Genomic DNA, 11,551 nt, shown 5'->3' with positions numbered 1-11,551 from the left:
CGCCTGGGTGGCTCAGTTGGTTGAGCGACTGCCTTCGGCTCAGGTCATGATCCTGGAGTCCCTGGATCGAGTCCCGCATCGGGCTCCCTGCTCGGCGGGGAGCCTGCTTCTCCCTCTGACCCTCCCCCCTCTCATGTGCTCTCTCTCTCTCATTCTCTCTCTGTCTCAAATAAATAAATAAAATCTTTAAAAAAAAAAAGAAGTCCTAATTAACACAACGTGCCCATATAACATTTTGACAATGTAAGCGAGCATCTAGAAGCCTACGCCTCAGACACAGTTGTGATAACGAAATGTTTCCATGAGGGCAGAGGCCTGGGGCACTGAACCTAACACAGATTCAGCAGCTGCTCATAAATACTGTGGTTGTCTGAATACTGGGTCCCTCCAAATCCTAATCATCCAGCTCCTTGCTGTGCAGTTTTCAGTCTCCCATTCAGTCTCAGATATGAGCCCCTTTGCCTCAGCAGAAGTGTACACTCCCAAAGCCTTGCTCCTAAAGGATCAGCCAGGGAACAACAGGTTTGGCATCTCCTGGAAGCTTGTTAGGAATACGGAATGTTGGACACACCTCAGCCCGACTGAACAGAATCTGCACTTTAATAAATCCTCTTATGATTCATATGCACATGAAGTTTCAAAGGCTCCTTCCCAGAGGACAGAGACCAAGTTGGCTATTTCCTTTTTAATGTCCTTATTACAGAGATAAGACTATACCAAGTAAAGTGGTAGCTCTCAATGTGTTATTTTTAAATTAATTTCAACTCTATAAAGTTCCTTATTAAGAAAGTACTGTGACATATTTGTTAATACTCTCCTGAGAGATATATTTTTAGTAATGTCCAACAGAGAGAGAGAGATAGAAAGGCAGAGAGACAGAGAAAAATGGCCTATGATTGAGAAGGAAGAAAATAATCAAGTTTTCAGTATGGAAGTGTGAGATAAAAATATCTTTCATTTGAAAAGTGGAGGCAATTTGTGATGGTTTATTCTGTAAATAGGCAGCACAGTGCGAAAGTTATTGAGCTAGGTGAGTCTCGGGCTTGGCCTGCAACCCTCCTTGGTTAAGCCTGCTATGGGTAGCTGGTTGGCTTATTTAAATCCTGGCAATTTCAGTTTCATCCTTGAAAAAACGAGGATAAAAAGAATGACTGTCTCATAAGGTTTTAATAAGGGCTACCTTAAACATTTGTGCAGAGCGGTTAGCAATACCCTGCTCATGGTAAAAGTTCAATAAATGTCACTTTATTTTGTTCTTTTAAATTTCTTAAAAACTTTCAAGAAAGAGGTTCAAAAAGCAGACCCCACATGAACCTGTAATTTCTTCCCTTACTGAATGCTGCAAACCTGGTCCCCTGTTCAGAGCTGTCGCTGACTGACCTTTTTGGTTTTTTTTCAAGCATTCTTATCTTTTTCTCATTTACTAGTTCCTAACCCCAGGAGTGTTTGTGGTGGTCTGTTGCTGATGGATCGGAGCTTCACAGACATTCCTCATTTCTCTAGTGCCAGCCATTGAGATCAGTGAACAACCAATACCACATGTCTAACAGAAAACTGGTCCAGTGCAACAAGTCTTAGCAGGTGAGGTAATGCACAGACCTAACCAACTCATAATAGCTCCTGACATTTAGGTCCAAGAAGAGTAGGGCAAAGGCCTCATGTTGAATTTCTAACCAGAGTCATGCAGCTTTGAAGCAAATATTTTTCTTACTGTGGTATCAGCCTTAATTATGCATTTACTACTGCTCCTTCTGAATACATGAATATATTTCAGGTCTGTGCTGAGAAAGAAATATGTTTGCTAAAGAGCTATTTTTAAAAAAATTCTCGGTAGTAGATATATTTAAGAGTTCTTAATGAGTTCTTTTAATGAGTTGTTTTCAAATGCATTTTACCCAAGTTGATTCAAGATTTTGTTGGAGTGCCAGAGTTACTTTCAACTTCTTTTATGGTTAAAAAAAAAAAAACCCTTATTTTCAGGATAGTGTAATGTACTTTCACCTTTCAACAATTGATCTTTCTTTTCACTATAAGATTTATGAAAGGATATAATCAATTCAGAAAAAAATAAAATCAGTTACATTACCTGCACCTTGAATGGTTCAAATGTATTAATGGGATGTGTTAGACCATATACAACTTTCTCATTTTCTGCCTCAAATGTCCCTGGAAGATAAACATTAAGGATATGATCTTTGACTTTCTGTGAGTTAAGGAACTAAGTTACTATTTGTAAATTCATATACATTTTACTTACCAAAAATTCTATCCCATATAATAAGAACACCGGCATAATTTTTGTCTATGCAATAACGGTTTCTGCCTATAAAACAAAATATTTAAAAAGGGGCTTTTTTGAAAAATGAAGTTATGCTTTTGAAACATCTTACTGTATTTTAGAACCCATGCACAAAATTAAGACTTAGCAACAAAATGATTTTCCTAGGAATCTCTTTTCACTGATGCTATTTGCTAGTTAACTGTTTTTATTGTATTTATTTTTGAGTTAATTTTGCTAAAAAGAGCAAAGAATTCCTTAAAACTACATATATTTAGAATTATCCCAGATTTAAAAAAAAAGTTTTTGCTCATAATTATCCAGTTTTTTAGAAATCTGGGATAAATCTAAGTAATTTTACTTTAAGACTATCAAAGAGTAATAATTAAAAATTAAATGGCCCACAAAACAAAGGCAATGGGAAATAAGATAAATAATATACGTATATTTGCATTTTTTTTTTGAAGTGAGTTATCTCTATGCCTTTTCTCTGCATCTTTTCCAGGAATAAAATTTTCTACTTAAAGTGAGACTTTACTTTTTTTTTTTTTAAGTCATAAAAGACATAAGTGAAAATTAAATTACCCTTGATTATTTTTATTAACACAAAACATATATATTTTTCCTGCTCCAAAGTATTCAAATTATAATTTAAATGGAAATAGCTGGGCACAGTTTCTTTAATAATAAAAAAAAAATTGCGTGAATAGATACAACTATATTCATGTGAGTGTAAATCAAAGGAAGAAGAACATTAACCTACCAAGCCATTGCTCCAACAAACTCAACTGTCTTTATGTGTCATTTCTTTACATGCTTCTATATAAGTAAATATATGTTTAAAAGTGAAGACACAAGAGACAACCTTCCCCAGTGCGAAAGCAGCGTGGGGCTGGCTACACGCACAGACATACAACCCGTTGCCATATGTGGGCTAAGCCGTGGTTCTCTGTCGGGTGGGGAGAACATTTTGCTTCTCAGCGGACATGTGGCAATGTCTGAGGACTGCTGGGAGTCACAACTAGGGGCAGATATTATTTGCATCTAGTATGTAAAGACCAACATCCTGTAATAGACAGGGTAGTCCCACCCCTAACCTCCCACCTCCAAATGAAGAACTGTTTGGCCTAGAACATTAACAATGCTGAGGCTGAGAAACCCAGGTACAAAACAACATGAGTGGGAAGGTACCCTGAAGTCAAACAGAGAACACTAGCAACCATTTCTTCTTCAATGTGAACTTATTCTTCTCCACTCCTTATGTTTCCTTTTATGTGAAGGAATAGTCTATAACCCTTGGCCTTTCCAGCCCCTCACTACCAATCCCCTTGGGGTTGAGGAATGCCTATGGAGTTTGGATTCTTTTTTTTTTTTTTTTAGAGACGGGGAGAGAGAGAGAGCATGAGCAGGGGCAGGGAGGGGGAGAGGGAAAAAGAGAATCTTAAGCAGGCCCCATGCCCAGTGAGGAGCCCATCATGGAGCTGATCTCATAACCCTGAGATCATGACCTGAGCCAAAATCAAGAGTCAGATGCTTAACCAACTGAGCCACTTAGGTGCTCCAGGAAATGCCTATGGAGTTTGGAAGAGGAAACTGAGCATCTGCAGCCTGACTCTGCCCTCTCCTGTTCCTTGGCGGGGAAGAGTGCGGCTTATGTTTCCATCTGCTCCCTGCCAGGAGGAAAGGGACCTGCAGATTGGGAAGGCAGGCCTGCAGTCTCCCAGTGCTGCCTATGATGCCTGGAAATTTGTAAAAGAAGTACAACAATATTTATTATTTTATTACTGTCTTCCTTCTCTCAACATTGTGTTTGTGAGATTTATTCAGGCCATCCCAAGTTGCAATAGTTTGGACATTTTTATTGCTATAAAATTCCCCATTACAGGCATAGTCTACAATTTCTCTGTTCACTGTGATAAACATTTGAATTTCATCTCTATTTTTTTCTATTACAAATAATGCTGCTATGCACATTCTTGTACAGGTCTTTTGGTGCACACATGTAAACATTTTTGTGAAGTCTTATGCTGTCTTTAAACCTTAGGCACTAGCCACATGAGATATTTTCTTTGTCAGGCTAATGCAGTTCACAGAATTTAGGCAAGAAAGTGAACTGCTGTTTATTAGGCTTTCCTGAAATCCCAACAATTTTCAAGACCAGAGGCTTTCTGTCTGTGTATAGGAATGACCCTCAGCACTGGGTCAGGAAGTGACCTTCAACTGACTCCTTCAATGTAGAAAGTGTGCATCCCCTCAGGTGGTTAACTTGTTTTCCATTACAACTAAGGAGATCTAGGCAAAAAGGAAAAATCCAAGAAAGGTGGTTTTTTTTTTTCCTCCAATCTTTGCTTTGGAAATGAGGCTTGTCCAGGTGCAGTGGAAGAAATGATACCTATTTATACAGTGAATGGTGACTATGCTGAGTAATTGTGATGAAGATACAAAATAATACTGTTTCTAGAGTAATGAAGCAGGAAAAAAAGATCAAATTTCCTTACCGTGATGAACCCTATGATGGCTAGGAGTATTAATAATCAGTTCCAAAGGACCAAGATTATTGATGACCTGTTTAAAACAAAAGCAATATTTATATTTATACACATAGGTATCAATAAATGTGTATATATATTCACATTAAAAGCCCACATGGATTAAGAGATATTTCAAGTTTCAAGGTTGGCCTCAGAGTTGGAAGAAGTTTCTCTACTTCCTGGTATTCATATAAAAATAACAATAAGCTATGGGCACCTGGGCGCCTCCGTCAGTTAGGTGTCGAACTCTTGATTTTGGCTCATGTCGTGACCTCAGGGTTGTGAGATCGAGCCCAGCATTGGGCTCACACTGGGTGTGGAGTCTGCTTAAGATTCTCTCTCTCTCCCTCTGCCCTTTCCCCTCCCTCTCCCACCCATTGTGTATGTGCAATCTTTCTCTCAAATAAATAAATAAATAACAGTAAGTTTTTAACTATACTGAGAGGCAGTAAAGTAGTAGACAGGTTAAGAGTTAGGCTGCCGAAATTCAGTTCCTGGAACCTCCATTTATTACTATGTGATCTTAGGAAAACAATTTAAGCTTTTTATAATTCAGTGTCCTCATGTTTAAAATGGAAATGTTAAAAAATATCTACATAATAATATTCTGAGCATTACAGACAGTACAGTATTTATATCCTACCACCGTCAAGGCACACTCAGGTCTCATGTCATTTCATGTTCTTCACCTTTCAGCTGTGTCTTGGTTGATTTATGGTAACTAGCACATAACTAGGGAAGGGAAAACATAGTATTACATTTGCCTTCTGGTTAGTTGAGGGTTGGTTTCACCCAATACTCAGCCATGTAGCAACAGCTGTTACCTACTGCATTAGGGTGATTCTGCTTATTCGAATATAATCCTGAATGGTCTTTTACCTGTAGATGCACCATCTTTGAGTCCATTTTAGAGGCACAATTAAAAATGTTTACTTTAATTATGATCTAAATGTATTTGTTAGAGCCCACTAATGACAAAATCAATCACTGTTATATTTTAAGAAATTATTCACCTCTAGAGCTAATTTCCATTTGAGGATATATGAGGAATAAAGGAGTAAGTTAAATGATGCTTTAGGAGAAAAAACATCCCCCGACAATCATGACTCCGACATGAATTGGCAACAGGTCAGTGGTACGGGGAAAAAATAAAGAGACAGGACTGCTCAAGATAAAAAGATATTTAAGTTACAAAACAGCCAAATGGAGTGATCTTGTTTTGAATACTGGTTTGAACAAACCAAACAAAATAGACATTTTATAGTCAATGAGGGTTAAGACAATGATTATATACAGGGTTATTGCATGATAAAAAATGCTGTTTTTATTAAAAATTATGTTGGGATTGTCATCATGTAGGAAGATGTAATTGTTTTTTTAGAGTTGTATAACTGAAGTATACATGACATGAGATCTATGTTTTGCTAAAAGATACGTGGCAATGCATTAAGAAAAAAAGGATAACTAGTGAAAATGAATCAAAATCATAATGATTTTTTAATTGAAATGATGGATATACATAAATGTATTCTATTATTTTGTCTACTTTTCTGAATATTTGAAAAGTTTTAAGATAAAATTTTACGTAAAAGGAACTACTACTCTTAGTAATACACAATAATGCCCAGTTAGCCAGTTGAAAAATATGAATAGATCTCTAAAGTCCCAAACAAATTTCTAGATTGTAACTCTTTATATAGCGGGGTTTAATCATGTTTTGGCAATCTCTGACAGACGTTAAAACACCCAGTTAAAAATTGCTCTGCAAATCTGAACAGCTGCAGTAGTCACACTCTCCCCAGCTTGTGGGGTCCTGTACCCTCTTGAGGTAGAAGCTGCAGCAATGTTGCCACATGGCAGTCTGCAGCTCTCCAGAGGGCAGGTGACACCAACCATCTCCTTATTGAACCCACTGTTTACACACTTGAAAGAAGCAGTCCTTGCCTTCCATACTGCTGCCAAGCTTCTGAGGGATTTTCAGTTTCCGTTATGGAACAGACAGAAATGTTGCATGCAAAGGATGTGTAATATTTTGTGTCCTATATTGATTTAGCCTCCCTCCCTCCCTTCATTCTTCTTTGCCTCCTTCCCCACCCCCCTTCTATCTTGGAGTTTTATCACCATTTTAAAATTATTTCCATGAGAAATATACCATGAGCTCCAAACAATAGACTTTTTGTTTAACTCATAGAACAGAATTCCATTTATACCCAAAGAACTATCTGTAATTTTTTTAATTTAGGAGTTCAAAATACTGTGAATATGTAGCACTTACATCAGACTACATTCCTATCAAATAAGCCACAAAAGGTATTATCCCACAAATAGAAGTACTAATGACCAGGGATTGGGATGGGAGTAAGTAGAAATAGCCCTGTATTTTACTGGACTCCACTGCTCTGTACTTGGTGGAAAAATATTTGTTAAGAAGAAGAATGGTGATGGATAGAGAACAAGAAAGTGGGGTTTCTCAGCAGTCAGAACATTGAAATCCGATGCTCTGTTCGGGCTTTGTATCTCTGGCAGAGAACCAGATGGAAAAGGAGAAAACCATTTTATCCTTGTTTGTCTCGTTGGTGCCTAGCATATGTTACAAAAACAGACAACAAAAGGGGGTGGAGGAGACTACACTGACCAGCTTCTGCTACCCAGATGCATTTCTGATCCTTGGTCCTGGCATGTGTGCAGCCGGATTTAAAGCCACACAAATGAATCAAAATGAGTGCATTCAGATGATTGGAGCCTTGGCTGAGTGCATTATTATTATTATTTTTTAATGTCAACCACTTTTCCTCAAAGAAAATCTTTTGCTCCTACAGGCTAAAGCATAGTGATATCAATATTGAAAGTTCCCCCTTTTTTTTTTAAAGTTAAAAGCCAAGTACAACACAGGCAACCACAGTCAATTTCCTGGTAGTGCCTATGAGGACCTTGGAGCTGAGGAAGACCACCTCGGTGTAGGAGATGATTCATCATTCAGACAGCCCAGTCAGAACCTCTTTTGGAGAAAACTCTTCTACCTCAAAATCATGGAGAAGTCATCAATAATTAATACAGGTTGAGCATAATGACTTAATTATCGCCCACTTTGGCAAATTCAGTCATTTAGCAATTCAACCACATCTAGCTTTGGGAATAACTTCCTGAAAATATGTTACTGTGGAAATTACTGCAGCTATTCTCATTTTTAAAAAGTTATTTTTTCTGTCTTATTTTTTAAGATTTAGATGAGTTAATTTAAATGATGGAATTTTATAACCTATAGAGGACTTAAAAATCATATAGCCCCATACTCTTATTTTTTAAAAAGCATAAAAACCGTAGCTCAGAGAAGTTAAATTATTAGCGCAAGTTCAAACAGCTTGGAAGAAGCCCTAGAGTCTTCTTGATTTCAACTCAAGATTCTTTCTGTTTTTCTATTATATTTCTTCTAAGAGATGCAGAAATATTTCCATCAAATAAAAGTAATTTAAACTTTTAGAAGTTTCATGGACAATAACTAAATGCTTTTTTACTGCATTCCAGTCAAAAGAAATCCAAGTATTTATAAAGAACCTAGACACTTCAGATTCTAAACTGCCCCCTCATGGGATTTTAGGTACTTCTAGTGTTTCTTAGGTCCCCAAAGCAAAGGTCTATTTTGTAAGCTGTCATTTTCTGTCAAGGTTTTAGAACCTGAGAACATGGATGCCTAGAAAGGCCATGAATGGGCTTCAGAAAGTCAAGAACACCCTTAAGTGTTATACCAAATTTTATGAATACGTACCGATGGGCATTTTTCTGGGAGGAAACTATTGTTTTCATCATATACTCAAAGGGGTAGATGAGTCCTCAGAGGTTAAGAACCAGTGTTCCAAACAAAGGTCTTTAGATTATTTCTTTGCCCTTCTTATTTATATTGTGTTTTCAGTTTCCATACTATTAAATTTTGGATGCTAATTTCTCAGTGAAACTTCAGAAACTAATATAAACATTTTTTCTGTCTATTTCTTGAAATCATTGTTTTCCAAAAGGATCATTTCTTGAGCTGTTTTTATATGTATAATAATAAATTATTATGAAAATAACAATTGTATAATAATAAGCTTCATCCATTCTATTGATTAAATTTTATCCAGCAGAAGTGCTCTGGATCTTTTGCTGTACTGGTCACAAACTCATTTCTCTCCCCACAGTTTATGGCAGGGGTGGGGAAAACAGTTAAATATAAAAGTAAGAGAACAGGGCCCATAAGACACTGTTATCTTCTCATCATGTCATTGTCCTCATCAAAAATAAAGTGAACTCAAATGAAAGGCTCCTCATAATGAACTAAATGAAACCCAAAACATGTCGAATTCAAAACTGTTCAATCTCTTCCTCAAGATGAATTTCCAATGTCCTCTTTCTTCTGCTTCAAAGATCTTAACCTCCCATCTCGATCTATTGGAATCCTGCTGTTCCTTCAAGTCCTACCTAAATTTTGAAACACTCTTCTTGATTTTTCTAATGAGAATTTTGTTTGCCTTTTTCTGAATATGTATTGAGACATCACTAATTTTTATGTCATGCTGTTCTGATTTCTAGTTATTTGTATTCACTTCCTATACAATGTTGAAAGTTCAACGAGGACAGAAATGGTACCTTACTCCCCTTCAAGGTTCTCGCAGTACATGCAACATTGACTTGCATATAGTGACTGCCCAACAAGAGTATATTGAGCAGATTAAATCCACCTCACGGCCCTCCCCACCCTTCTGGCTTTACAGTAGTGGTTCTCAAATGGGGATGACTGTGCTCCCAGGGGACTTTTGGCACTGTCTGGAGATACTTTTGGCTGTCACACTGGAGGAAGTGCTACTGTAATTTAATGAGAAGTGGGTTTTAGCGCTGCTAAACATCCCACAATGCACAGGACAGTAACCCAACATTGATAATGCCCTCTGCTTCATGGGGATACGTGTCTTGCTGTGCTTTAATCTTTTTGCAGTCCCAGAGGGAAGCATTGCAAAATTCCTGTCTTCTAGTTTGGAAATTGGAGGGAGGGGTACATTAGGGAATGAACCTAGTGGTCATTCCCAAGGCTAGAGGCAAAACATGAGTCTGGAGTGCCCTCAGCCTTTAAAGTCCAGAGAGCAAATCCAAACATGATCTGTGATCTAGGGATTGGAAAATTAAGATAAATAGCTAAAATGAAGGGGCCAGAAACCATTAACAACAAACACACAGACAGACAAAAAAACAGAAAAAGAGAAAATCACAGGGTCCAGATAATGGGATAGTTGAATTCTGGTGATCTTTGGCAGGTGAATTTTTTGAACTATTTTTGATGTTCTCTCAGTATAGGTTTGTGAGGGCTTCAGTTTCAGTTAAAAGGAGCCAGAGATACAAAATACAGTTTCCATATCACCAAATGATTCTGAAATGTCTTTTGAGAGTTCTTATAACCCTTCTCCCCCCTTGCCCTGCAGTCACATTTTGAATGAGTTGAATGACTTAGAGGCTTAAAGGTTAGTGAAACTTCCATTGTATCTAGGTTACCGGGCAGGAATAATTTCGCCCTAGAAATTGATAAAGTAAGTACATGTGGTAAATCAAATAATTAAGTGTCCACTACAAATTGGTTGCAATTAATTCCTTCCACAGTGTAGCTCTCAGGAGTTTTCTGATTACCCTACATCACCTGAAAAACACACCTCCGTAGGTCTTTCCAATTGAAATTGAAAAATCACTTAGAATTGAACTCTGTAAGCATCAAAATAAATGTTCTAAATTAATGTACTGTCTGAAATTATTTCTTATAAAATTAACATATTCTATTCTATACATTTCTTAGTTATTTTCACTGATTCTTCTAATTGGGAAATATTGACTGTTTAGGTTTTCGTAGTTCACTTAAGAGTGCAGAAATGATTAACTAATGTACAAGTTGGAGGGGCAGGCTTGCTTTCAACGAACTCAGTTAATTAAAAAAAAATAATTTTGTTTTTATGAATTGCTTGGAAAATTGCCTCTTCTCACCTCACTCTGACTATTGATGTTGAAGAGATTTTCTAAATCCATTTTAAAACAAAACCTCTCAATTCTATTCTTCTGTCTGGGAATGTCACATTATATTTCCACCCTTCAGTTTTTCTACCTGCAAATGGGTACTAAAAATACTGGAATATATTACTGAAAGGCTATAGGAATATTTGTAACCACTTACTTTTCAGAAAGAAAGCATGAGTCTATAGTTAATTATAAATTTCTTTCCAAATAAGACATGCTTACAAATATTCATGCTTCCTGTCTGAGAGGGAAAAAATCATAATAGGGAAAATATGTCCTAAGAAGCATGTGTTTTACAGAATACTCATTAACAATGAATGTGCCTACAATATGATAGATGTTAAGGAGTGACTGGGCTGGGGGTGAAGTGAAATGAAATCTCCATAGTAGGAAAATGCCTGCATTCAGATGAGCATAGGTTATAGGGACACCATTAACTCTAACTAGTCAAGACTTCTTTATAGCATCATGCATGATTAATGTTCCAGGGACCCATACCACTGTGGGCCTTCATGTTTCACTGCAGCCAGTATTTAAGGGAAATACTAAGCCAGTTCTTAATACATTTATCATCTGATAGACAAACCACTGTCATGTTATATTTAACTAAGAATGATAGGCTTAACATGCGGTCTGAAAATGGCAAACTTTTCAGGTAGATTAGTCACAAGATTCAATACAAACCCAAACTAAAATTAAATGAACTAATAAT

At 37.0% G+C, this 11,551-nt stretch overlaps 1 protein-coding gene across 2 annotated transcripts in view; it reads right to left on the bottom strand.

Annotated features, from left to right (window-relative positions):
• Window positions 1-11,551, bottom strand: part of AGMO (alkylglycerol monooxygenase) — a 320,330-nt gene that overhangs the window by 166,330 nt on the left and 142,449 nt on the right. For both annotated transcript variants that reach the window (XM_081800464.1, XM_081800465.1), the window contains exons 6-8: window positions 4,777-4,843; window positions 2,258-2,323; window positions 2,087-2,166 (exon numbers count right to left, since the gene is read on the bottom strand). In XM_081800464.1, coding sequence (XP_081656590.1) covers window positions 2,087-2,166; window positions 2,258-2,323; window positions 4,777-4,843 — 213 coding nt within the window. The remainder of the gene's footprint in view (window positions 1-2,086; window positions 2,167-2,257; window positions 2,324-4,776; window positions 4,844-11,551) is intronic.

This window comes from Leptonychotes weddellii, chromosome 12 (genome assembly GCF_054177405.1).
Source record: "Leptonychotes weddellii isolate Sample4059 chromosome 12, ASM5417740v2, whole genome shotgun sequence".
Lineage (NCBI taxonomy): Eukaryota > Metazoa > Chordata > Mammalia > Carnivora > Phocidae > Leptonychotes > Leptonychotes weddellii.
This window is presented reverse-complemented; position numbering and strand designations above follow the sequence as displayed.